At 40.5% G+C, this 27,841-nt stretch overlaps 2 protein-coding genes across 4 annotated transcripts; both read right to left on the minus strand.

Moving 5' to 3' along the window:
• Positions 1 to 591: 591 nt before the first annotated feature.
• On the minus strand, positions 592 to 11,724 carry mri1 (methylthioribose-1-phosphate isomerase 1). The gene is made up of 6 exons (XM_034896230.1): positions 11,139 to 11,724; positions 10,085 to 10,308; positions 6,886 to 7,055; positions 6,620 to 6,796; positions 6,053 to 6,277; positions 592 to 4,226 (listed from the first exon to the last, which is right to left on the minus strand). The coding sequence occupies exons 1-6, from the start codon at positions 11,268 to 11,270 to the stop codon at positions 4,093 to 4,095; spliced, it is 1,062 nt and encodes a 353-aa protein (XP_034752121.1). The 5' UTR covers positions 11,271 to 11,724; the 3' UTR covers positions 592 to 4,092.
• On the minus strand, positions 5,386 to 27,774 carry cc2d1a (coiled-coil and C2 domain containing 1A). Of its 3 annotated transcripts, XR_004659805.1 has the most exons (29): positions 27,515 to 27,774; positions 27,166 to 27,231; positions 26,924 to 27,047; positions 26,683 to 26,789; positions 25,938 to 26,183; positions 25,436 to 25,760; positions 24,646 to 24,755; positions 24,469 to 24,541; positions 23,412 to 23,510; positions 23,183 to 23,310; positions 22,480 to 22,552; positions 22,264 to 22,397; positions 21,711 to 21,798; positions 21,498 to 21,574; positions 21,254 to 21,349; positions 20,610 to 20,732; positions 20,365 to 20,423; positions 19,660 to 19,776; positions 18,484 to 18,557; positions 18,338 to 18,396; positions 18,091 to 18,242; positions 17,888 to 17,978; positions 17,649 to 17,801; positions 16,417 to 16,551; positions 16,191 to 16,317; positions 16,017 to 16,093; positions 15,889 to 15,936; positions 15,706 to 15,792; positions 5,386 to 5,414 (listed from the first exon to the last, which is right to left on the minus strand). XR_004659805.1 is itself a non-coding variant. In XM_034895510.1 (28 exons), exons 2-28 carry the CDS (start codon positions 27,220 to 27,222, stop codon positions 15,760 to 15,762), a joined length of 2,985 nt encoding a protein of 994 aa, XP_034751401.1. In that variant the 5' UTR covers positions 27,223 to 27,231; positions 27,515 to 27,774; the 3' UTR covers positions 14,600 to 15,759. The 3 variants fall into 3 exon arrangements, 2 of the variants coding, with proteins under 2 accessions (XP_034751401.1, XP_034751410.1); XM_034895510.1 differs by lacking the exon at positions 5,386 to 5,414 and having other exon boundaries at positions 14,600 to 15,792; XM_034895519.1 differs by lacking the exon at positions 5,386 to 5,414 and having other exon boundaries at positions 14,600 to 15,792; positions 16,417 to 16,548; positions 17,646 to 17,801.
• Positions 27,775 to 27,841: the final 67 nt, after the last annotated feature.

The raw sequence follows: 27,841 nt of genomic DNA on the forward strand, positions 1-27,841 counted from the left end.
GTGATTGAGGCAGACAAAGGGCAACTTATTCACTTCACTGTGGTTTTATTCTTTTTACTGTATTGATGTGAAAGAGAAATTTCTTAATTCATGACTGCACTTTACAGCATTATATTCATATACATATATATTTTTAAAAAATTCAGTTTTTAACCATTTCCACATTACAAAATGAACCCAGATCAAGTGATTATCAATAACAACAATAATATACTTCCACTTAAAGAGGCCATCTGAACAACACTCCTTCCACGGTAACTGCAGACAATACTAATCATTGAGAATACTACACAAACACCTGCTTTGATGAACTAAATCAAGGTGGAAAATACGTGGCAAGCAGTGCTTAATTTTGGCACCTGATTGACAGGCTTGTGTTGGGGAAGGTTGGCAGAACATCTTTTTTTAAACACAGTACTATATTGCTGCAGGTACAAGTGTAATGCAGAAACAACTCTGCTTCAACCCACGTAACACACTAGCCTAAATCAAGGCTACTTTGGCAAACTAAAAGCACCGCCACAAATCTTTTGTCACTTTTGGTTCACGGTACAAACATTAGTGAGATGGGGAGAAGTTTAGTCCAGTTTATTTTTTACAATCTGTCAACCTGGTTTGCTGCAGCCTGGCACATTAAGTGCATACTGTATGTTCATGCATTTCATTGTTTAAGTCCGTGTAGGCAGACGGAGAGGTAGTGTGTATGGTTGAGGAGGCCTCCCCAGTGTGGTGTACTAATGGCCTAGTCACTAGGAATCACAATGTCATGAAATAAAACAACAAACCACAGCCAAACAGTTATAATCATGATGTAGAGACAAACAAAAAATCTCGTACCTCTTAAAAGATTTAGAAAGAAACAATATGTGGCGTGTCTGACTACCACAAAGTTGCTACATATGTCTGGAACACTGTCCACATTTGCCCCTAAACACGTGATATCTTAATCTGTACAAAACAAAAAGAAAAGTCAAAGTGTCTTTCACGCTCGTGTGTGACCTAACAGCATCTATGTGAGTCGCGGTGTGATGGGTGAACAGAGGACAAATGAAGAGGTGGAAGATGAAGGAAGAAGTCAGTTTATAATACAGGAAAATATGGACAATGAGTGTAAGGATAATGGAATTCTTATAAATAACGTGTTTTTTTAAGGGTATTAGTGGTTCTGTTGAGTAGGTAGAGTTTTTTTTTAATATTCATCAATTGTTTTAAATGAATACAGTTAGCGACAAAGTCCAAAAGGGCAGTATGTGAGGTCCGAAGGGTTGTTAAGCAGGTAGACTACATATTTTGTGGCCAGGGTTGAAAGATATGGCTAGATGATACAAACCAAGGGGAACTGAGTGGCTGCTTTTATCCCCCGGTACGGATGCCAGTTCACATCAGTAAGCTATATTGGTGCTGCACCTGTAAGGCAGTGATCAGTGTGGGCCACCCCGAGTCTGGCCCTGTGACATTCAACGAGTAGGTGTGTCCAACACAGATTGAGAAATCTGGGATTTATCTATGGAGCCACTTAGCACAACAAACACATTGTCGGATGAATGGCCAGTAACATTTCTCACACAATCAATAACTAGCAGTTATGGGTAAAAACTAGGTCACTGTCAGGTTTTAAAACTAGACTTAATAGAGAGTCAAAAAGGTTACGTGATGAAGGTAGGGCTCCAATTAATGATTAATTCATTCCTATTTTTAATGACAAAACTGAGAAAAATAGCCGATATTAGCATTTGACCTTTCTGCTTGAAAAAAAATATAAGCCTTAATGTTATCCAAATAGCTATTATTTTTCTGATAGAAGTCGGTCGGAAGTAAAACAGCATTTCAGTTAGGAGCACTTAATGCAAAAAGTGGAAACACATCTGTCCTGCCAAAAAGCAAGTTCATCTGAGTTTAATATTACATTTTGATTTTTGATGGCATCACGCTGTGTCGCAGAACTCTCTGCAGACAGATACTTCAGTGTGGATATGACCCCACGAATCTTAAAGAAATAGTTCACCACAAAATAAAGACATGAGCTACTACTCAGCTACTACTCCTCCCCACATCAAGTTTTTGATTAACTGCGGCTAGTGTGTATGGCCACACTAGGTGTTCTCATATTACTCTCTTAGACTGTTGAAGAACCATCTTTTCACAAAACTATAAAGTAAAATTCCATACACGCCTTACTTTCCCTAAACACTTTCAAATACCTGCAAAATGTCCAGAGCGAGGGTCTTTATACCTGCATTAATTGCTTTTTTGGCTACTTGTAGCAGCACAACTAGGTGTAAACACAACATTGTCATATTACCACCTTATAAAATTGTTAAGGCATGTGTTTAGGTATGCATCCGGTGGACACAGAGCAACATAATTATTAATTTGGAGACATGTTTGTGTCCAACTGACAATGTGAGCCCAATATTCAGCTCTGTTTTGGTCTCCACCAACTCCTTAGGGAAATATAAACAAATAAGTTGCATACTGTGTCAGTCTGTTGTTTGGCGCTAAACAGATAGTGTGCAGTCATTTTACCAGAGCTTTTCCAAAACAGTGTCCTATAAAACTAAACAAAGTTCTCAGTGCAGTGAAGAGTGAATCAGAACAGTAAAGTTGCAAGCTGTAAAACCAAAACAATCAACTGAAAGAAGCTAAAACACTCAGTGAAGCTGAAGAGTGCAGTGATCATTCTATCTATTTGAACACACCCTTAAGTGGCAAGCAGAGTTCTTTAGGAAATATTGAGTTCAACCATTTGATTATTATTATTATTTAAAACAATGACCTTAATTTCAGAAAAGCCTGCCATATAGGAACAAAAAAAGCTACATATTTATTTTGTGATTAGTTAAGTCTTGACTGACATGCAAGTGAGCAGATGACAAAACCTTTATTTTGGGGTGAACTATTACTTTAATGGCGATGCCTGTATTACAGAAATACAACAGCATAACAGACCTCTGAGATCATGGCAAAAGCTGTTATGGCAAAAATTACACAATTTCCCTCATACGTTTTTGTTTGTTTTTTGATTCTTCAATCTTAGCGTCTTTTGCAGTATGGTGAATAATTGTATGGTGCTGAAATAACTATGGTTACACACATATATATATATAAATACATTATGAGAATACAAGTATGGTATGATACAATACAGCTGGGAATAGCAAGATACAAACAAGGAATGAGGTATAAATACATGTATTGTCATAGGCTTCAGCTGACTAACGACTACCGATCAAGAAATTCCAAATTTTGCCGCATGGGGTAACAAGTGAGAGCGAAATACAATTGTTCATATCACTAAAAATCTGGTTGTGAAAATGTATGACCTATAAATTTGGATAATTCCTCTACAAAAAGGTTTCTAGGCAAATAAATGAAATGTTAATATAACATTTATGTCGAATTTAATTTTTAAATAACCACATATTTGGTTAAAATAGCAGTACCTTTGACTAGCAGGGGTTAGTTTTCTACATATGTACACACTACCAGCAAGAATATGTATTTATTTACAAGTGGGTAGCAGCAATAAAAACCGTGGCTGAGGAAAAAAAACACTACTTTGAAATGAAATAAAACAGTCATGCCACTGAGACATTTTCCTCCATTTTCCAGTTTTTTTAGGTTGTAGTTAAAGAAGTCCTGAAAAATTACTTTATAATTTTTTACCAAATAAAATTTATGGGATTGAGTTCAGCTGATCGCTATTCGTTGTCACAGAAGCCATTTAGCATGAGAAAGAGGCGGCAAGAGAGAATGAAAAATGGGGTGGAAAACTTAGGAAAAAGTGAAATTGGTAAGACCATAGAAAAAAAAAAGACGGACATAAAAGAAAGTGAAGTGCGCTGCTTGAATCCCTGCAGTGAATGTGTATGTGGGTCAGTAAGAGACTGATAAACATTTTTTTCTGTGTGCACCACTGACATGTGACAGGGACTGTGCATTGACCAAAATTAAATCAAAACACAACTATGAGTGTGTGTGTGTGTGTGTGTGTGTGTGTTGTGTGATGAACTTATGATGATGAAATGTCTTTGAGTGTGTGACGTTAAGGTGCAGTGGTGCACACGGACCAGCAGGTGGGGCTGGGTGGCTCTACAGGGCAGTGAGGCGTCCGGTGAGTGCTGCCTGGAGCTCAGACGGGAGGAAGACGCCCAGCTCTGTGATGATGCCTCCTGTGATGAGCTGGTGAGGGGTCACGTCAAACGCTGGGTTCCACACCTCGATACCTACGGTAAAGTTAGGAATGAGTGACATGGTTAAAATCCAAGGGAGGTGATCCTCTATTTTGTTGGTTCCTAACCTTTTTCTGTCAGTTGTACCCCAACAGTAGATGAATTTAGCCACCCCTTCATAGACACAGCCATTTATTTCAACCATTTATAATCACGTTAAGCTATCTAGTTGAAATATTTTAAAATTATTTTTAGCCAATTCACCAGCTATCCATTACTTTACGTCAACTGTTAATTTTTCACTTTAATCCGACATATTTAACAGATTATCCATTACTTTTACATAACAGTTAATCCCAACTAACTGTTTATCCCTTACTTTTAGCTATTTTAATTGTTTATCCCTTACTTTTAGCTAACTATTTTAACTGTTTAACCCTTACTTTTTTCAGCTAATTCAAAAGCTATCCATTCATTTTAGATAATTTCTGTTAATTCATTTTTTACATAATTAACAGTTTTACAGTTTGTTAATCCCCATCTACTTAATCACCATTTAGCCAAATGTTTAACCCATTATCTATTATTTTTAGCTAATTCCCCAGCTATCCATTACCTTTAGCTAACAATACAAACGGTTTATCCTTTCAGCTATTTATTTTAACCACTATGCATTTTATTTAGCCAATTCACCAGCTTCCCCTTACTTTAAGACAACTATTTCAATTATTTGTGTTACTTGTGACAACCCTTTAGACTTAAATCTTTAAATACGGGTCACTAATATGTACTTTTATTTTCAAAAAAAAGACTCCAAAAAAGCTTTGCAAATTACTCAAGAGGAGAGTAAAAAGTGCATTAGCTGGGAACCCTTTTCAGCTACAGGTGAATCTAAATTTGGTGCTCTAGTGAGTATGTAGAGCAGCAGGACAGTGTATGTGGGATTGACTACAGTGCCTTTGTTTAAGGTAATAAAGGAACATGTCAAAAGGTGCAACCGTGTCTCAATGTGATTTCAATAGCTTTAAAAAGAAGAAAAAATTGAACTCTTTGGCACAGAGGAATACCTTATCACAGGCTCTGACAACAGTTAATACTTGTTAGTACAATTAGTTCATTGCTGGTCTTCTAATTTAAAATAATGGCCTTATAGTAAAAAAACAGCAGTGTAATCTTTGTTTAAAATTTACAAGAAGGACCAAGAAGGACCAAGGAAGGGTGTAAGAGAGAGAGAGAGAGAGAAAACCTAACGTACAAGCACACATCCTGCTCTCCGGTGACCAGTGTGCTCATTAAATGTGTGCTTTAATTAATGTGATGTCACTGAGCACCGTTCTGCTCTGGCAGCGTAATTATAGATCAAATGTCTAAATTCAGCGATAAATACACCTAAAACACACCGCTTTTATGGACTTTGATGCATAAGTCCATAAGGGCTCAGGGCCATCCCATTGTGAAACCGGCTAAGCGATTGAGGGCTTAAAAAAAAACAAAAAAAAACTTTCTGATCAAATTGTGGAAGTCTGCAACTCTGCAAGAAAAAGGTAAACAAGCAGATAGCAGCAAGACCTTTGTGAAATCAGTGCCCATCCCTTTACTGGCAACAAGCATGCCTCTGTCCCCCTTTTTGATTTGGATCCCTTGCATCCTCTTTAATGCTGGCACTTACACTGCAAGTGACGTCAATTAATGTCTGTGAGGGTTCAGTGCTTAGGACAAATGAACTAGGCCACACTTCTCCATCTCTCCAAGCCTGAATGTTTTCCCATCATTCTCAGTCCTTAACTGATCCCAATGTTTGTACCTGTTCCTGTCATTTGATACTTTTGTGACTCCGCCTGACGCCCACACAAAAACCACCAACATCTCATATTTCTTACCCGGGGCAGCAATGGGGATTCCATTTATACTGGTGAGCTCCTCAGGGGGGCGCACTTCAATGATGATGTCCCTGCCACTCTCTAGGCTCAAGTCGCATGACGTGCTCGGTGCGGCAACATAGAATGGAATCCCATGGTGCTTTGCGGCAATGGCCAGCTGGTATGTGCCCACCTTGTTGGCAGTGTCACCATTGGCAACCACCCGGTCTGCACCGACCACCACAGCTGAGAGGGACACACAATGGAAAGACAGTTATGTGATAAGAAAAGAGGAAAGTTTGGAACGCACGCACGCGCTCTGGCCTTAACGGTTAACTGCCCATCAGAAGGTTGGTAGTTCGGTCCCTGTCCCTGCAGTCCCATGTCTTGCCCAAGTGTCCATGGGCAAGACACTGAACCCCGAGTTGCCCCTGATGCTGCGCCATTGGAGTGTAATTGTGCGTTTATCTTGAACGGCAGCCTCGACCACAGTGTATGAATGGTGTATGGTTCCTGTACTATGTAAAAGCGCTTTGGGTAGTAGTTAAGACTAGAAAAGCACTAGATAAAAACAGTCCATTTACACACCTGTGATGTTCATTTCTCTCATGGTGAGGGCTGCCATGCTGTCTGTAATAAGTGTAGCAGGGATTCCCTCTGCTACCGCCTCATAAGCCGTCAGTCTGGATCCCTGGTTGTATGGCCTCGTCTCTGTGCAGTACACACGCTTCAGCCTGCTCAGCGTGTGGAGGCTTCGCACCACACCTACACACAAACACAGACTCATAATAACAATTACAGTGCCATCAATATTTTACCCTCTTTTCACATTCACACCAAGGCTCCATTCTTACCGAGTGCGGTCCCATATCCAGCAGTGGCCAGCGAGCCAGTGTTGCAGTGAGTGAGAATGGTAACAGAGTCCCTCGGAACGCCAGACAGAATGTGCTGGGCGCCATAGTTTCCGATCTTTTTATTGTCGTTGACGTCACGCTCCAGCATGTCTTCAATCCAGGCAATTACACTGCGGGGGGGGGGGGGGGCACATGAGGTGGGAATTGAGAAGAGGCTCCTTCAGCCACTGTGGACCTAATGTGACCATCAATTCTGCAGCTACAATATGTCTGCACATTTTTGTTTGTCCTGACTTTCTCTCTTTCTCCATTTCTCCAATCCATCCTTTTTATTTAAAAAAGGGAAAATTTGCCACCTTTGATTTCTAAATTTCTAAATTTCTCAGTGTGCACTTCTGGCCTGAGAAAGCGGAGCTCGTAGCTGCAAAATCTGCATCCAGTGATGGAGTTGGATGTGAAGAGAACTACAGACTATTTCAGCTTGGATTTCTAATGACATCCTAAAATATGAGTGCAAAGACTTTGAAGGCCATGGAAACATTTTGCAATGTTTTAGCCGACCCGGACATTCAGCCCAATGTGACTGAATGACTATAAGTGATATCAGAGTCATGGCTTTTTCTGACATTGACAAAGAAACTGTATTAAATGTGGATTGGTCACATCGGGTAGATAGCCGATCCGCTTCATTAGGCCACTATTTGAGCCTATATTGATCCGGCGTACTGAGTTAGTGCAACTCTACCCACAATTTGTTGAATTGTCCCAACATGACAGCCACTATCTACCTGGATGCTATTCAACACCAACATCTCTCTCAACCCTTCACAAATGTTTTGCTTGCCTGCGTGTACAACTCGAAACTGCAGACCTGTCAAGCAGATTAACACTGTAAAAATAACCCTACTCGGGACTCTTTTTGACATTGACAATCTGAAATGACATTTTATTCAGGCTTCCAAATTTTCACATTTTAAGTGATCTGATAACTTTTACAATTCTTTCACTTGACACCTGCAGCTGCTGTTGGATGAGGAAGTTCTATAGAAGCAGGCCAGCAGCTAACTTAAAAGGAACTCGCCGACTTATTGGGACTTTAGCTTATTCACCATATCCCCCAGAGTAAGACAAGTTGATACATACCCTTCTCATCTCCGTGCGTGCTGTAACTCTAAGTCTGACACCCTATTTACATGTTGGGATTTGTATAGTCACAGGGTGTACAAATAACAAAGTTACATGATTCACTGCCATATTGTAACAGCATATTAACTGGGAACTATATTCTCAGAAAAAGCAAAGCACTGCTACTTCTGCTACTTGGGCGGAGTGATTTGCCAGCAGCACCCAAGAAGCTTGGTCACGGAGCGGAGAATTGGCCCGGAGTTTGCTCAGAATTGGAGCAATAGAGTCAACCATTACTAGAATAAAAAAGCATAGTTTTTCAATCAAAGGTGTTCGCTGCGACAATTAACAGGGGAGACCAGGTAATACCGTGATGTTTCAGAGAATTCCATCCAAAAATGCCAAACAGCTGAATCTATGGCTATACTTGCTCTGGATATGGATCCAAATACACCTGTAGCCACCTTCAAGAATCATCATGTTTGCTCAGAACATTTCACTAAGGATTATTATTATTAAAAAGTAGAATTAGCCACACGGACCATGAGACGTGCTGAAGGATACGGCCATCCCATCGATGGATCCCCTGCGGCTACGGTAAGTGTTCCGTTATGCTTTCAGAGGACTAACTACTGTAACAGTGGTAACGTTAGTAACAGTATTACACAAAAATCGGGTGGTCACTGCTTTTGCAGTGGTTCTCGGGCTACATGTATCCCCTGTAATATTACTTTGTTTTTCACCCCAGAATAAAATGAGCAGTGCTAGAGCTAACAATTTTGACTGTAGCCTTTACCTTGCTAATGAATTGGATTCCACGTATACACCACCAGTCTGTGTTTGTTGTGATTCTCCCCTCAACCTCAGTCTGTTCAGCATTTTGTCTGTCAGCCTTCAAAATTTGTAATTCCTCGTTTGTGTATTCCGGTTCAAAAAGATATGCTTCTAGTTCTTGGATCTTGGTCCTTTAAAAAATTAACTTACAGTGCACGATAAAGCAGTTAAGATAATTTCAATGACGCTGTATATATATGACTGATATGACAGAGCAAACAACCATTATGCTAATTTTTTGCTGATGGAGTGTCTATTTGGCTGTGTTCTTGAAAACAAATAAAGTTTCCGTTTAGATTCACTAAATCTCACTGTGTGTATCCTTAAGTTCATTTTTTGTTTGTATGGACGCAGCATTGTTCACATCATTTTTACTTTTTAACAGTCTTTTTACCTGTTCAACAGCCACCAGTACATAAGGGGAAATAAAACGTAGGAGGCTAAGAAATCAATTAAATACATTTATGCGCTGAAAAGCGGCCATAATAACCAACTAGGGGGACACATGGAAAACCTTTGCAAGTAGGCCCCAAATCACCCTGTTTGTGACAAGTTAGTTAACACAAGACATTACCAACCAAATCTTCAATTTAAAAGATTATTTTTTTAAATAGTCAATCTAAAAACAATACTCAATTGACTTAGTGTTTGCTCCTGTCCACACTGGCCCTGAAGAGAGCCCTTAAAAGTGATTTTAATGTGTTGGTGACACAGTTCTTGTTCTGTGCAAAAAGGGTTAGGGTCAGGCAGTTTCCTCGCTGAGCTTCAGTGGGGGGATAGTTACAAGAAAAGAGTGTAGTAAAAATACAGAAACTTGGGGCGATCTCTAGCTCACCCAGTACGAGCGTTCGGCCCGTGTAGGTCTGAGTCCTGCAGCGGCCCGGGTTCAAGTCTGACCTGTGGCCCTTAGCTGCATGTCATCACCCTTCCCGCTCCCCCTTTCCTTTCTATTTACTGTCACTAATTAAAGGGGAAACACACACACACAAAAATACAGAAACTTACACCCATTTGATTTGGATAGATCACACTGCTCACCTCACAGCCTCACTTTGGCTTTGGTTGAACTTTGAAATTAGTTTTTTCATTGAATTGGGCTATATACTTTATCCTCCATTACTGACATTAAAACACCATTAGAGAAATGGTGTGTGAGTGTAGAGGTAAAACATGTAAACCTATCATTTAATCAATGTTTAATTGGATCAAATGATCCCAAGCCAAGTGATAACCAGCCCACCTTTCTCTGAGCTGCTCCGAATTCTTCTCCATGCTCTCGTTCTCAGCAAACTCCATCAGCTCGCGGGCGGCGCGGCCCATGTTGACGGCGGTGGGCCGAGCAGAGGTCAGGTGACACAGAGACTCCCTAATAAAGGTCACGGGATCATCCCCCCCGGCACCTGCCCGCAACTCCACAGCCAGGCTTAAGCAGCCGACGATGGCGATGGCCGGGGCACCCCGCACCTGGAGAAGGAAGAGAAAGGAAAGCATCTGTGGTGGTCCTCGTCTTTGGTTTCTATGCCAACTTTCAACAGACGTCTCCCAGTTTTGATCAGGATTATTAATCTCTTTCTACCACACAGAGTTGTAAGTGGGTGACTGATCAGAGCCCAAAGTTGTCACGACAATCTTGGGAGTCATTTCTCTCTCTCTCTCCATTCGACATCATGACATCACCATCTCTGCTTATGACACTGACACACACAAAGACACAGTGAATATCTGCCCTAATAAGTGAACATCTGCAAATGTTTCCAGCTGTAACAGAACTTGAACAACATGTAACTATATGAACACCTCTTTATGCAAGGGATTCGGGTATTTAAGAAGAAATTAGCTGATGTGTCACTGAGTTCAGCATAAAACCAAAACGAACAAAAACCCTGGCAAAGGTCATTAATAATTCATCAATAATGTCTCCCAAAGAAAGAGGAGGGGAGCATATTTCACGGGTGGGTGGCTGTATGCAGATGCCTAGCTTCATAATACTGGAAAAATAAAATACTATATATGTAAAAATGAAAAAAACTATATATCAATTTTGATTTATTGGGGGGGAGGTGCGCTGCAGGTACATCCCAAACAAAAATAGAGGCCGACCGCAGGAGCACGGCGGCCAGCATTTGGCAACACATGCGTGTAGCAGTGAGAGCACAAAAGACCAAAGAGACACACAAAAAAACCATGCACAACGGGAATAAATGCCCAAGCAGCGGGCTTGCAGGTGGAGTGGGAAGTGGGAGAGAAAGCCCCGAGTGAGAAGGGGTGGAAAGAGAAAGAAAGGAGCTCCGTACCTTCATGGACTTGATGGCCTCGTAAGCGTCCTGCACCGAGCGGATCTCATCGTAAGCGGTCTTGTGTGGCAACAGCAGCTGGTTTAGGATCTGCAGAGACCCGGACCGGTAGCGAATCGCTTCCAGCGTCATGGCCGAATAACGAGGCGGGATCGTGGGAGAAATAATAACACGGATGGACCGGTTGCGCGCACACAAACTCACACACTCACTTTCTCTCTCTCTCTCACACACACACACACACACACACTACTCCTCCTCCTCTCTCTCTCTCCCTCCCTCTCTCTCTCTCCCTATCTATCCCTCTGTGAGCGGATCCAGGTTGAAGTGACCGAGGCCTGGCTGTGTCGGCAGTCCCGGGAGCCGTCGCAAAGACAGGAAGCAAAGTGTAGCAGGAGATGGAGGAGGTGCGGGTGGGACGGAGTAAAGAAAGGATAAGGTCTGCAATGTGGTACGGGAGGATAAATAGGGAGAGGTATGAGAGAAGGGCTGGAAACCTTCACACTGACAGACAAGCAGGGAGGCAGACACGGAACCACGTGTTCACCCGAGCAGGAAGCTTCTCCTCTGAATCCACGCCCACCAAAGTCTCGCGGGTTGTCCGATTTTCTGTTCCTGTGCACCATCCCCCCTCTCTTCTTTCCCCCTTTGTCAGGGGAAATTTTAAATTCAAACACGTTATTAGCATACGACCAAAGCCCCAAGCTTCCCCCAACAACAGCAAGCATTGTCTGAAAAAAGATGTCTATTTTTGTCTTACATTTTATTGTTTCAACCCCTGTCTTTGGCTGATATTGGCTCTCACATATGGCATGTGTAAATAAATAGTATTCATTACAAAACTTACCAATATTTTACCTTTTAAACATTGCCACTATGAAGAAAATTATTAAAGTGGAAACCCTTCCCTTTGCCACAAACTGTCTGATGCTGACAAAATACAGAAATTACCATTAAGCATTATTACACCAAATGTTGAAAAACAAATCAGATTTGCACGAACAAACCTTCCGATGTATCTGTGAGTTTTTTCTGGATCTTCATACTAGGGATTTCAATAGTGTACACACCTTTTCTGGATTTAGGAAGGGAAACGTTACACTGTCTAAAAAGTTCTGCCAACACCATCACAGATTTATCATATTCAACTGTATTTCAACATGTTTTACAGACCCCAAACAGATGTTCTTACTTTTATGTGGCAGATTTCTGAAAAATCAGTTTTAAAATCAAGTTTAGAGCATGTTCACTTTTACTCTATAGGCTACAAAAAAACAAAAAAATTATATGTCAAGCTATTAGAAAACTGTTTAAAAAAAAAAGGTACAGGATTTGGTAATGTTGATCACAAATCAACCCATAATGGAAAAAATCTGAATATTTCAGTTCAATAAAGATGCAAACCAAGTGCTGTTCCACTATTTTATTGATGTTCACACCAACCTCATATAAAGCCTTAACAATCAGTCCTTCATACATTCCTCGTCTGAGCTGCACAAATCATGAGTTACACATAAAAATAGAGACAGACTATATTATGCTGTATATTTACATTTATATCGATTGCCCTTACATGATTTAATGGATTAAAAAACGTCATAGGTTCAAGAATTGTATGTTCCCAAAACCAGAAGTATACATTTACTGCAGCAGATCAGGACAGAAATATTACCAATAATGACAAACAATTCACTAAACTTTCTCCTTTCTAAATGGAGTGCAGCCAGACTACAGAGTAGGATCAAACAGAGAGGAGAGCCAAACAACCTATGAAATTAAAAAGAGTGAGGAGTGTGTGTGGTGTCTTGTAAATGTGAGTAAGGAGTGTGAGTCACCAGCAGGACAAACTTTGACAATATGTCCCTCTCCCTGGGTCCTGACCATCAAACTAACCCACTGAATGCTGATGAGCTTGTTGCTATGACAACATGACAGCCTCAGAGGCTGTGAGGTTACTGGAGCAGTGGGGTGATGTGTGTGTTTTTGTGTCTGAGGTGACATAGGGTTAAAGGTTTTGGAGTTAGAGAACGATGTGACGCTCAGCTGCAGTTCTGTGTGCGTTTAACAAGGTTCAACCATGAGAGTGCTGCAACGCAACCCCCCCCCCACCTCAGAGCTACGTCGTCTTATTCATCATTTTACTACTTTTCTTTATTTGACTTTTTAATCAGAAAAACACATTTTCTGTTAAAGAACCAAAGTGGTGTTTGCATGTTTTAGCCCATTAACTACAAACTAGTTTATATCACAGCTCGTCCTAAAAAAAAAGCTAAACCACAACCTTCCCTATGTCCAATTTCTAAATTCTGAAAATTTGTATTTTACAGTATACTTAATATATCTGGGTTTGAGTGTTGTCTCTAACAAAACAATAACATTTAAGACTTTGTTATTTTTGGCATTGTAGACCAAATAATTAGTCTGTAATCCTATATTTTCTTTAACAAATTCAGGTAGCCATGATTTTTTAAATTCATTTCCATGCAGTATGAAAACCATTTAAACCAATGTGTAAATCATTTCAGACTGCATTCATTTTTTGTCAAAGTGACATCATCTTAATCTTCGTCGTTAATGCAGTCTTTCAAATAAATAACAAAAAATACAGAAATCTGAAACGGTGCTGAAAAATTGTCAGCAAAAATCTGTACAGCAAAAAAAGCCAAAAAAAGTGTACATGACTTGTAATTAAGGAGCTAAAAGTTGCAAACACACATTGGCAAACAGTAGTCCTTTCAGAGTCACCACCTAATTAACTAAATGTTATCATGCCACTATAAGCAATCATCTGTCCTTCTAAAAGAATATCAGCTGATCAAAAGCACCATAACATACCATTTACAAAGAGTCAGCAGATATCCTCTCCCGATAGATTAAAAACTAAAAAAATTGGGGGAAGGCGTGTTATATAAAAATCAACACAGACTATGGAGGGCCATATCAGGTCAATTTCGACCAGGATTATTTGCTAATGGGGTGAAGCAGTGAGTGGATTAGGGCAAACCTGATTATGTGCTGTGTCACGTGACCAAAAAAAACTATAAGTAGAGTTAACAGACATCATCCACGTTGAAGAGTCAAGTAAAAATATAAAGTAAGGTTCATTTCAACTAGTTTGCTACATCCCGGCTGCATGCCATCAACGTGGGTCGACAGAATCTGCTGTCAGGTTAGCAGGTTGTCCAACACACGGAGGAAATATCTGTCCTCTAAACAGACATATTTGTCACATTCCTGTTTTTGGACATCTAGTGTTGTTGTGGCAAAAGATTAATTTCAAGGCATCTGCATTTGTCACACATCTTTTTAAAGTTTTACAGGATATGTCTGATATTTGTTCCCTTGACTTCACAGCCACAATAGGTGTAAAGTAGAGAGGAACGACAAGGATGCCTATGACAGAGTTGTCTACGGAGCAACAGAAATAGAAATGAGCTATTACCCAGCATCACTGACACATATTGAGTTGTCTTCCTGTGGGCAGACTATTCAGCATCCACTGTGCTGCCACTGGAGATCTCAGTGGGTAAGAATATGGTTTTGTAAACTGCATATGACAAAATCTATGGAAAATAGCAGCAAGCTGAGGCAGCAGCTATTAATTGTTTTCTAATCGACAACATAATGGGCTTAATATTATTGAAGAGTTTAAAGAAAATCCAAATGGAGCGGCCTATTACTCATGACTCTGAATAATCTTTGAATGTACCGAATTAGTGTGAAGAAAGTGAAGATGAAGAATACAACAACAAAGAAACAGCTGATGATGAAGAAGAAGCAATCCTTTTGCAGAGCTAAGCTTCTACCACATTCATGGCACGCTGCTAACACCCCCTCTTTCCAGCCCCAAAGGCGACTCTACGTCTGATCTAGTCGTCTCCGTGGTGACACAAACACTAATCCCTCGTTATGGGATGTAGACTGTGGCGCCCCGAAGCCCCGTTTTTTTTTTTATTCCCATATCACACCACTCCAAACGGAGCAGATTACTGTAATCTGGGAACACTGGAGCAGACAGATTAGATTAAGCTCATTACACACATCAAATATGGGAAAAGGGGTTAAAAACACCTTAGTCGATTGGTTAAACACACTTCAGAACACGCGCACCTTTTTTTTGGTCATCTGTGGACACCAACAGACTCACTGAGATGGGGCCAAATGTAAAACTTATAAATCTTCTGATGGATCTTTCACCAAAAATTCTCAAAAAAAAGGAAAAATTGGGACTGAAAAAAACAACAACAAACAGAACAGGTAAGGTTTGTAACAATGTGCATTAAAAGCAGCTTTCTCTAGTGTTTAAGTGCAAATAAGCCTGTTTCTCCCTTAAACATTTTAATGCTGGCTTTGATATCTGTGTCCCTTTGTAGTTTCTTATAGATTTCTTTTTAATTACTGTGGCAGGCAACTAACCACTGGTGACACAAGTTGTATGATCAATTGACAGAACTGTCCGGTTGGTTCATGCAGTTGTCATGGACATGGGCAGCATAGAATCATGCTAAAGGTGCTTAAAGTACCCCCTGTAGTGTTTTTATATAAGTGTGTATGAGAAAGAGAGTGAGAGAGAGATGATATAACAGTACTACAGCCAAGTCTCCACTCCCTTACTCTCCTCTCATCCTGTGCGTTTCCTTCTAAGCGATTCCAGCTGTAGCAGAAGGGAAAGGATTACGTTAATTTGCACACATGCATATACATGATGATAACACATTTGTTCTTAATGACTGTATATAGCAAACCTTACCTCATTCTCTACCATCTTCAACTTGCCCAGTGAATCCTTGGCAGCGTCCTATGAAAAGAGAATTAAAACTTCACACAATGACAACAAATATCTACATGCACAACTGTCCTCTGTACAACTGTACTCACCCTGTTGCCTTGGCTGGAGTATTTCTTCACAGAGTCAGCATACCCTTGGACGGAGCGCTGCAGCACATTTTCATACTCTACACATGTGGTGAAGGCAAATGCGGGTGTTTGAGAGGTTGAGACATACATGTGTCAGCAAAGTACATATTTGCATGTATTCTGTGTGTGGGTTACCTGTCAGTAGAGCAGAAGAAGCCCGTTCCAGCTGTGCTTTCTGCCACTGCAGTCTGTGTGTGACCTCTTTGTGTTGATGGACGAGGTCAGATGGGGGATCCCGTCGTGCCTTTCGGTACTCTGCAATCTGAGAGACAGGCGTAATGATTGATGGGAATTTCGCACATTCGGGCCATTAAAAGCATTAGAGAAGTTGTGGATGGGGTAAGACCACACAAACAAGTACCTTTCTCTCCAGCCGCTCCCTGTCATAGTTGAGGAGGCTGAAGCTGTAGAGTTTGTACTGGGGAGGAGAGGTGTTGGGATGACTGCTCCTGCTGCTCGATTCATGTCTGGGTTTAGACCGAGGAGATGGAGCCTGACACACACAGGACGACAGCATATTAATCAGAGGCAGGCAGCTCACATGCTGACTGAAGGCCGTGTTATGCTTGAGACAAACTAGTTTGTACGATGTGTTGTCTAACCAGGCCCAAAGCGTGTTTAAAGCTGTGGCAAACGGTCACACTTAAAGGGGGGATTAAAATCATGCTTTCAGTTTTCTATTTGCGTGTTACACAATATTTAATAGAAATTTGAAATAATCTGCAAACTAATGTGAGTTTCTATATACTACTGTTATTCCAATATTAGGAGTTGAGAAAAACAGTGACGCCAATTCTTTAGTCGGCATTAAACTACTGCAAAAAATTGGTCCGCACACAGATCAGAGTTTTCACCAGCAAGTCTGTTTTCATTGCAGTTTTCCTTGAGCCCCTTATTCACCAACCAGACGGCCGACTATCGGCGGAAAAGGCAGTTGGACTGATCAGTCTCCCCAATTTGGTCAAAAAAGTGCCCCGGAACACACCGAAGCAACAAGACGCAATACGTCTCCATAACAACAGGCGGCCCTAATCTGTATTGTTGCCTTAAAATGAAAACCAGCAGCTCATTGGACAAATCCGTCACATGGTCTGGTTTCTCCGGAACTTCAAAGCCAGACTGAACATGGCTTGTTCAGAATACAATCTCATATTTTTCTTAAAATAGTTCACCAAAACGTGTTTCTGAAAACATTTGAAACAGGCCATGCAGTTGCTGAATCTGTCTTAATTTCAGATCGGCAATAGTGAGATTTTCCTCAGATTCTGAGAGACTCTAGTCACGCTTACCCCAATCCTCGTTTCCTGGTTTGCAACCCACCAATCAGATTGGTCATTTGAGAAGTTATGTATGCAGGGCGTTTAGCAGGAGCTAACTTGCAGCCCTCTTCCCTGGTTAGGCTTTTTTAATCTATGTAGTTAGTTAGTTAGAAGTTAAAATTTGTCATATTTTTTAAACCTTGTTGGATTGTTGGTTTCAAAATGGTGCCAAATATTGCAGGATGCAGCGAAGACAGTGAGTTGGCTCTACTTCAGTTACCTTCCACAGTCTGCACACATTTGGTTCAGGGGATATCAAAACTCTACTCACAGTTTCCTTTTGTCTCTCTGGAGGAGAAAGGGGGGTTACAGGATCGAGAACCAGCCACTTCTCTGTCACTGGCTGGAGATCAGCTCCTGATAAAGGCTCTCTGATCTTCACCCTCACCTCCAACTTGCCACCTGTAGGTTTACGTCCATCCATCACCTACAAAATACATGCACACCGTTAGATAGATCTGTGTACCTGTACATGTGTGTATGCTTTTGTTTTTACTTATTAATAACACTCACCTCAATTATCTCTCTAATGTCACAATGGTTTTCTAGAGCCTCTAGCTTCAGCTGAGCAGTGCCCACAACTTTGTCAGTCTTAAACAAGCCTCTGTAAATACACAGACAGAAGAACACAGACATGAGACCTCAGACATGAGTTGTGCAGCATAAATCATTAGGATCAACAGGGAAACGTCTGCCTACATATATTTGTTTTTTACCCCTTGTGGACAATTTCAAACTTGACGCCTTTGGACTGGATGACTCGTTTAAAGCCTCTGTGGGTGCGGTTGATGTTCAGTTTGAAATTCTCTTTAAACTCTGGGCTGTTGGTGCTCTTTACTGTGTTTGTTTTGTCCCTTTGAGCCTCCTCCTACACACACACATACATGAATGTATTAAAACAGATTTAGATATAAGCAGAATGAAATATCCATAAACTACTTACTGGATAAGAAAGAGTCTTACCGCACTGGGAAAAGGAAACTCAAACTTCACACTGGTATCCAGATCGTTGGGTGAGACACCTGATGGCAGAGAGGTAGGCGTAAGTGAACATACATTTGACACATTACTGCCTTGGTAATTCAAAGATGCAGACCTGACTTCAGTACCTGAGGGAGCCGGTAGGTTGATGCCTTTGATTATGTACAGTATCAGGTCATTAGGTGTTAGGTTGGAGTTGCTCCTAAACAACAACAACAGGGGACAGGATTTATCAGAAACAGCATCATGAGTGACAGAAAACAACCAGTCACATCATTTAAACAAACAATCCAGACTGTTAAGTGAGTCACTGCCAGAGTCACCTAGCGGTAAGCTTGGTATGATACTGGAGCAGAGCCAGAGTGAGTCAATGTGAGTCACCAAGTCTAAAAAAAATGTGTTTTCTAAATTAAATATCCGATGCATGTGTTCACAATCAGTTCAGTTAATGCTTCTACTAAAACGGGACGTTTATAATTCCTTTAAATTACAATTAAATAATAATTATGATGACCAACTGATCCACTAACAGTTGAATTTTCATTTGAAACTGTGATTTTAGGAATGTTAACGCCAGGACGGACTGCTATGATTAAATAATTATGGGTATCTCAAATCCTCAGGATAAAAAAGAAGAAGAAATTCCTAAACTTGGATGCACTGATTATACAGCCCGAGTTGATTGTCACAAGTACATAAACGGAAACAGGATTCCTAGTGGTGAGCACACAGTAATCACTAATCAACACTATCAAAATTATATTGTAGATTTTTACAAGAGAGCCACGTGGTTTATGTTAAAAACAACAACAACAATATGTTAATGAACAAAGTATGATTTTGTCATAAACCAAGGTATTGGACAAATGAGAGTTTTGATTCGATAATGCCACTAGAGGAAAAGTTAGGGGATCAAAAAAGTGATTACAACTCATTTTGTGTCGGAAATAAATGTGTGCACCAAATTGCATGGCAATCCATCCAATAGATAAAAGGAAATTTTAATAAAAGACAAAAATACCAACCTCAGGGCAGCACTACTAGAAAATGCAGGGGAATCATATGTTTTAATCCTCTGGAAGCCATGGTACAAAATGGCAATGCATCAGATAGTGGAGATAGTTTGGTCTGGATCAAAGCGTTGGACTAACCGACCGACAGAGCGACCGGCATTGCCATCCCTCGAGTCACTACCATGGCTAAAAAGTGTTGACTATATCTCTTTCTGTCCTTGTGGAGCACATGCCATATCAAGAAAATACATTTTATATTATCCTGTCAACATGATTATTTTTGTTGCTTACTTGATAATGTTGAAGGTCCTCTCCTCTGTGTGGCACTTTGGGACTGGCTGGCCCTTGGCGTGTGCATTCTTCAGAATCTCTATGTTCTTCATACACTCCTCAACTAGCCTCTCAAACCTGGGGAGAGACAGAGATGGTCCTTACACAATGATGCTCATAAGTTATATGAAGTCTTACAGCATGGCCTAATGCTTGAAATGTCCCATGTCTGACTTTGGCACAGACAGTGGTTAGAGTATGCCAAACAGCTCTATAAGCTAAAACGAACAAATAATAAACACGAACAAATTATCTTCGAGCTTGATCTCAGGAAATAATCTTTTCTAGGCAATATTTTTTTAAAGCATATCTGTAGAAACAGAAAGTAATGCAGACACTTCAGGAATGCATATCGTACGTGATGGTTAAATGCATGTGCAAATCTGTGAAACAGATCTGTGAGGAAAACGTGCAAAATATGCAGTGTGACATGAACGTCTGTGTTGCCATAGTGACACCGCATAGTGATTGAGGACTTAGTTGAATAAATCAATTATATACAGTATGTATATCAATAGAAGAGAATTCAAAAATATCCTAATCAGACCAAGTCATTTTGAAGGTAAAAAAAAACATTTCCATCTCATATGTGTTAATGCTTCTAATGTAATGTAATACCTTTAATACAATTCACATGTACAAATATACAACAAAAGAATGTCTTACTTCAGAGCCTCAGACACATTGCCCACAAGTGTGAGCTGTTGAGAGTATCCCAAATATTTCTGTAGATCAAGACACAGAACAAAAGAAGGTGTGATATGAAAACAGACAATAGCCAAAGACAATACAATACGGAACAATTGTGATTTTTCTTTTTAAAAGCTAGTTACTGATATACAGCAAGATATAGGAAGGGTGTGTCCTGATCAATGACTGATATACACACACAGAGAGACACACACACACACCTCATGCTGCTTCCGGAAAAGATCCATGAGGCCGTGGTACTGTTCGCTGGAGCGTTGGGAGAGAGGGGAGGTGCGGGAGCGAGCCAGGGAGTAATCCTCCTCACTTACTGGAGCACTGGGAATCTGTCAGGAAAGAGACAAGTACAAATTTTGTGAGAAACAAAAACCAAAAATCTGTCCACTACAAATGATGAATATCTTTTTCTAAGCTTGTCCAATATTCTGCTGACAAAGAGGAAGACAAAGTAACAGAGGCACAAGCTTAATATTCTTCGTAATTACACTGTGAGGCTGACTCAGACAGAAATACAAGGGTTATTGAAGGAAAGATATCAGGCAAAATGAAAGAAAGTCATATGGGAAAAGTGGCAACTATATGAAATATGAATAGTGGAATGGCACTGAAAATATGCAAATAAACTCACGCACAGGTACAGAACAGCACACGGAAGGTGAGACCATTGTAAGCACAAAAGGTGTTTGGAGTTCACTTTATGCTTCCTTTCTATTGCTTCTATTTCTGTGTCATTTTGTGTTAACAAACCTCACACTTTTGGTTGCTCCTGTGACATATTCAACACACACAAAATTTCTCTCAATGTTCTTGGATGTCATTCGTTTGCATACGGGAATGTATTTATGACCTTGGTAATATCGACAGGCAGGCCAGACTTGGCAGCAGTGATCATGGGGTCCAGTCCCTTGGCATGTCTGAGATGCTGTGCTGCTCCAGTCATGTCCTACAAACAGCAGCAACACAACAGATGCTCAAGACTCCAATAAAACAACAGGCAGCGGTGATAAAGCCATCCACAAAAAATACAAAGATGACAGGGAATCTAACCACAGCAATAAAAAAAAAGAAAGCTAAAAAAGTCCACAGCCTACCTTCATCTGTTTGGAGCGCAGCGCTGCACGCAAAAAAGCCTGTCGCCTTAGCAACAGTAAATCCACTTGCTGCTGGGCTGCAAGGATAATTAAGAGAAAAATAAGTGAAACTCTGCCTTGTCGTGTAACAAACAATATCTGGAACATTTTGTATGTGCACGCGGGCAGGTGGGCATACACAGACACAGACACAAACCCACACTCTAAAAGCACCTTTGGTTCCCAGTTTGGGAGCTGAGGAGCCTCCCGGGGCCTGAGGAGCTGGAGACTTTGCTTTCTGGGTAGGTGGACGCACTGTGGGCTGCGGAGAAAGAAAATATAAGATAAGATATAGTATAATATATATATATATATATATATATACTATATATATTTATAGATATAAGAAGATCATGAGATAAATGCAATAAAACTTACAGATTTCAAGCTACAGTATTGTTTTCTTTCAGTGCAACAGCTTGAAATACTTGGGAGTTTGGCATTTTTGTTTTTTATTCCAAGAGCTCTGTCTTAATTGAATTTAGCGAGTTATTGTTTTGTAAAGTTAATGACCAAAGTATATTATACTTTACAGACATTACAAGCATGAAGTTGATGTAAGAGGCAGGAAGTGCAGTCGGAAAAAAAAGTAAGTAATAAATAGGGCAGAGGCTGGCATGATAAACAATATAACATTGCTGGGTTTGGTTTAAAAGGCAACCAATCAGATTCCTTGGCTGAAGAACTATTTGACCATTTGGTAGTGCATTTATTTCTTTATTTTTACCTTGGCAGCCTCTCTTTGTCCATCCTCTTCTTCCTCTTCTGCGTCTGCATCCTGATTAGCTATTTTCATAGCCGTTTCCAGGACACCCATGAAGTTCTGCTGACCCCCCTCTGAGCCCTGAAGTGGTGGGCAGCCTAGAAGAGCAACACACACATGACTTACTGTAAATATAAACTTAGTGTGGCACACTTACAAAACACACCTGACGAAAGTTACCTGGTGGTACAGGCAGATCCGACAAAGTGACAGGTCGCCCAGCTTTGTGAGCTCTGATGGCATCCTGGTATTGCTGTTGAGCAGAGAGGAGATGATTGATAATTCTGCTATTACAGGCAAATCCCACCCTTGGATACTCTTACACTACTATATACCTGTATTGTTACTTGGTGAGAGTACAGCACTGTGAATCAGAAAAAATCCAGCACAACCTCCATAATATTTCATTCCCATCCCAAAGCCTAAAATGGCTTTCTTGCGTATAAATACAAAACTGACAAAAGCATAAGTCCACAGAAATGAAAAAGCAATATCCAATCAAGTTAATGTCTTCATTTTTTTGTTGTATCTGTTTACCCTGCCTCAGCCCAATCAACTTTAAATAAAGGTTTCCTATTTTTAGACAGACTTTATTGCAGGTTATTCTGGTAGGTAAACTAAACAACAGTAGTAGTTACAGTCAAAGCAACAGAGGGTATTTCCAGTCAAAATAAAGTGAGTCACACACCAGATATTCCGGGAAATGAGAAAAACGCACCAACAAACAGCAGCACAGAGCCAGGGACACAGGTTACATCTCTAATAGCTCTACCTTTGAGAATATCTAATGCTGTAGATTTTGTTTCAGCTGTACACATGCACCTTTTTGTAGAAAAGAATAATTTGGTTTTGAAAACAATTTTTCAAAGTGCATAGTGTGTACCTTGATAATGCGCTGGTGCATGCGAGCCTTACGATCATCTCCTTTGCTCTTGGCTCCCTCTGCTGCTGACTTGTATATGTCCATTCTTTGCTGCAGGGCTTCTGCTAAATTGCTGGGAGCAGGCAGTTCTTTGCAGGACACACAGACACACACACACACACATTGTATACTTTAAATTCAACTTGGATCATTTGTATCATCTAAAAGATCAAGGCTCCTGGAGTCTTACCGGCACTGGCCACCTGGGTGGGTGCGGGTGCAGCGGGGGTAGCAGGTTTAGAGGAAGACTGAGGAGGAGGAGGTGCACAGTGTTTTGCTACTACGTCTCCTGCAGAGAATCAAACATCAGTGGAGGGGTGGATATGAGTTATTATTATTTTTATTATTATTAGAAGTAGTAGTAGTAGTACCATTACAACCTTTACACAATCAGGTAAGCAGAAGTAATATACACAATAAAACACAGCCAAAAACACATATTAAACAGCATCGCAAAGCATCACATACAGTACATCTCTAAAAAGGTCCAAAATTAACACTCATTATACTTATATGGTGTAATGTTCTGGAAGGCAATCTTCCCAAGTTGAGTATTTACCCGTGGAGTATCAAGATTAAGCCAGTCCCATTCATAAACAAAATGATAGTGCGTAGTGCTCTTCTTGTGGTTAGTAAAGACCAGACTACTTTTTCATCCAGTACATTAATGAGTATGAATTGTGATAATCTGCATCAAATGTCACAAATATTGATAAGATTGAACAATCTTATTTTCAGTACCATTCAGTACGGATGACAGGAAGATACAGGATAGAACTATGGCTTTTTGAGAATGAATCAGACTTTGATTTAACTGTGTTCAGCATGTAAATTTGAAGTTATGTAGTGATGTCTGTGAAACGTTAGAGGCAGGCTCAATCTAGCAAGAGCTTGAGTTGAAAAAGACCCACGTACGTTGCAGAACATACCAAATTTGTATTATAAGCCTGTGTTCATTTAAACACATATGTGCAAAACCGATACGAGCCTCATCCTCCAAGCCAAGAAAATGTGATTTGTTTAATAAAATTGAATGCTGAATAGTATCAAAAGCCTTAAAAAGGTCAACAATAGTGCATCATTTAATAATGCACTGACACCACTATTGGAGGCTCCATCCTCCATCTATAATAAAGAAAACAGCGTTAATTCTTTTCTGTAAATAAATCAGGCTACGGTGCATGAGTAATTGAAACAATAGTCGAAAACTAGAGGGTAAAGCATTTCTTAAAAGTGGTTACACTGACCAGGAGGAGGAGGAAGTGAGCTCAGGTCTACTGGTTCATCTCTGTCCACAGCCTCCACCAGCATGTCCAGCTTCTGCATTAAGGGAGGTCAACTATATTAGGATTGACTTTTTCTATAAACACTTCCATAAACAAATAGATTTCATCACGTGTTAACATTGACAATGGTTCTGTTACCTTGGCAGTGGAGTAGTGCCGTTTTGCCTGGTCTATGTCGCCGCTCTGTTTGGCATTTATGGCCGCCATCTTATACTCCCTTTGTCTGGACAACACAGCCTGTTTCAGTTCTGAATGGAGGGAAGACATACACGTGTGATTGTGTGATATGTCTGTGAGCAGTAACAATTGAAGAATAGTATGTCGTGGTTGTTTGTAGTGGTATTATGAAGAGGTTGTTTGCTGTTTTCGATTGTTTCATTTAATTGTTATAAGCCTTTGGTTAATTAATAGGTTTGATTATATAATATAAAATACATACCACCGTTAATAACTACCAAAGCCGTAAACAAATTGCTGATCTGATCAGGAGTTAATGAGGAAAAGTAAGTAACTCTTAAACGGGAACAACAGTATTCGTGTATTATATTTACTGTGAGAGGGCAAAGTGTGAAGCAAAGAACATCAGACTAATTTCTAGTAGAAATGAAGTGATTAAGTTTGACATTAGTATTGTGCTATGGAATGCGTCATCACCAAAGTCAAAAGAGTTTAAAGGGGGTAAATAATCCCCAAATCCATTGATCAACTAATCATTTCAGCATAAACATTAAAACCTTTTGAGTGGCAGTCCTAATAACGACATTTACTAACTTTTCAGCTGAAAAATTAGTCGATGAATATCAAGTGTTAATTAGAGTTGACCAATTACCACAGATTTACTCTTATACATTCACTACACAGTACAGAGAAGCAGAGGCACGCTGGAGATTCGCTACACAGTACTCTGTATGTCATCATGTGTGTTTACCGGAGTGCTGTGCGTCAGGCTGGCTGGGGGTGAGGGGGGTGAGGGGGGTGAGGGGAGAGATGGCAGGTGTTTCCGGGGTGACAGCAGCAGCGGGCTTTTGGGGCACGGTCAGATGGAGCGGCTTCATATTAGGAGCTTTTGGCGCAGCCTCCTTCAGAGGTTTCTGGTTTGTGGGCGGAGAGGGCATCAGCGTGGCCTCTGGGAGTTCTCGTTCCTTGATCGATTCCTTGATGTTGGGATTTCCACCAAGCGCAACTGGAGGCGGTATCTCATCCTCATTGACTGCTTTTCCTTTCCTGACAGATGTCAACATTGTCTCCAGAGTCTAGGGTTCAAGAAAAAGAAAAAAATTACAACGTTTTTGAAGATTACAGAGAATCAGTTTGCATTAGCATTATTTAAGAGACACTTTTTAGACATTTGAATAAAAAGGTTTGAATGAAGACAAGGCATGGGGAACAACTTGTACTGAGATGTTTCCTCTTTTGCTTCTCCAGTTTACCTTAAACCCACGGTCGTATCTTCGAACTTTACTTGTCTCCCCTGCAGCCTTGGCATTGGAAATGGCTCCCTTATACATTTCTATGCGTTCCAACAGGCAAGACTCCAACCCAGTCGCACCACTGGCAGCAGCAGAAGGAGCAGAGTGGGATGTGACGCTGACTTTGGGACCAGTCGGCGTGACAGCAGGAAGGGTGGGAGGAAGACTTTTTTCCTCATCATCCTCTAAAACCTCATTCAGTTCTGCCTATGTATAGACACACAGAAATGGATACAGTAAAAAACAAACAGATAAAGCAAATCAACAGCTAAGCTTCACCATTATGTTGTCAGTGCAATGAAAGGGATTAGGAATGCAACTAAAAACGTGATTTTTAAAAAAATGATCAGTTAATTGATTCACAATGTTCTCGCTTAATCAAATAATCATTTAATCTGTGTATATTATCAAAAAAGGTGAAATATGCTAATTAGAATTTCTCAGACCACAAGATGATGTCTTACAATTGCTTGTTTTTGTCCATAACTCAAAACATATTCTGTTAACTATTATATAGGACAAAGAAAAGCAGCAACTTCAGCACGTTGTAGAAGCTGGGACTAGCCAATGATTGGCACCTGTGCTTCAAAAAATGACTGACACAATAAATCCATTATCAAAATTGTTCCAAATGTTCTGGCAGAAATCAGTTGATTCACTAATTGTTTTAGCTCCAAAAGGGACAAAAACAGTGTGAGTGTGTTACCAGCAGATCTTCATCATCTTCCAAATCTTCATCTCCCATTTCCTCATCATCTAGGTCTTTCATACAAAGAGCTGCCATTTGCTCTATGTCAGCCATGGGAACAGGAGCTGTGCATAAACAAATGCATCACAATCAGCACTAAATCACATATGGCATATCACATTTCAGCACTGGGACATGAATGAGAGACAGAACGGGAAAATGATACTTTACCATTTCAATACATTATATATGCCTTCACCTTTCTTTCCTTGTGATCTCCCTCCACCTCCTCCCACCAGATTCAGCAGCTCTGCCTCCAGGTCTTCATCATTTCCCTCATCATCCATCCCTCCATCCGGGGACAGGTCCAGAAGCAGCCCCATCTGAGACACAGCGAGACAGGCGGGAGGAAAGGCACAGCGAGAGGAGCTGAATCAGACCTGTTGTTGGCATACTTACAGTAGATATCATTCACACATCTTATGATCAGACGGGTGTTACCTGTTTGGCTCGCGCTGCCCCTTGACCCCGGGCAGGGGGGTTCCGACCGCGACTCATTTTTACTTCCTAAAAGTTAGGGATAGATTAGATGAGCCAATGGAAAGAAGAGTAAAGGTGATAAAAATGTCCATAACTGACAGTGTAGTATCCCCTGCTAGTACACCTGTATACAGTCGGCACTAACTTCGATAGCAGCCACTATGTTTCATTTTTGTGTTTAATAATTCACACTGTTCCAACTCTCTTATGTCGAGTTAGCTTATGTGCCTATGGTAGCTAACAGCTAGCACAAAAAACAATAACATTTTTACATTGCTAATGAATGTAAAGGCAAGATATTTGAGGTTACCTTGACGGTTTCACGGACCGTGATGTTAGTGTTACAGCTACTCAGGTCAATTCAAGGCGGAAACTGCTCCGAAAGTATGGTTGAAAGGGCAAAACATATACAAGCAAGCAGATTTAATTGAACGTTTAGTTCGAGCTGTCAAAACAGTGAAAACAAGAACGGTATGCGAGAGTATTTTATTTCCTAGGATGGAGCAGGCATGCTCCGCCCTCCTCTGTCTTACTCTGCCATTGATTGGCTTAACGTAAACCTGACGTTGTTACCATCATAGACATAATATATGTCTATGGTTACCATGACCAACTCCTCCTGTATACCTAATCAGAG

The sequence above is a fragment of the Etheostoma cragini genome, chromosome 2, assembly GCF_013103735.1.
Source record: "Etheostoma cragini isolate CJK2018 chromosome 2, CSU_Ecrag_1.0, whole genome shotgun sequence".
Lineage (NCBI taxonomy): Eukaryota > Metazoa > Chordata > Actinopteri > Perciformes > Percidae > Etheostoma > Etheostoma cragini.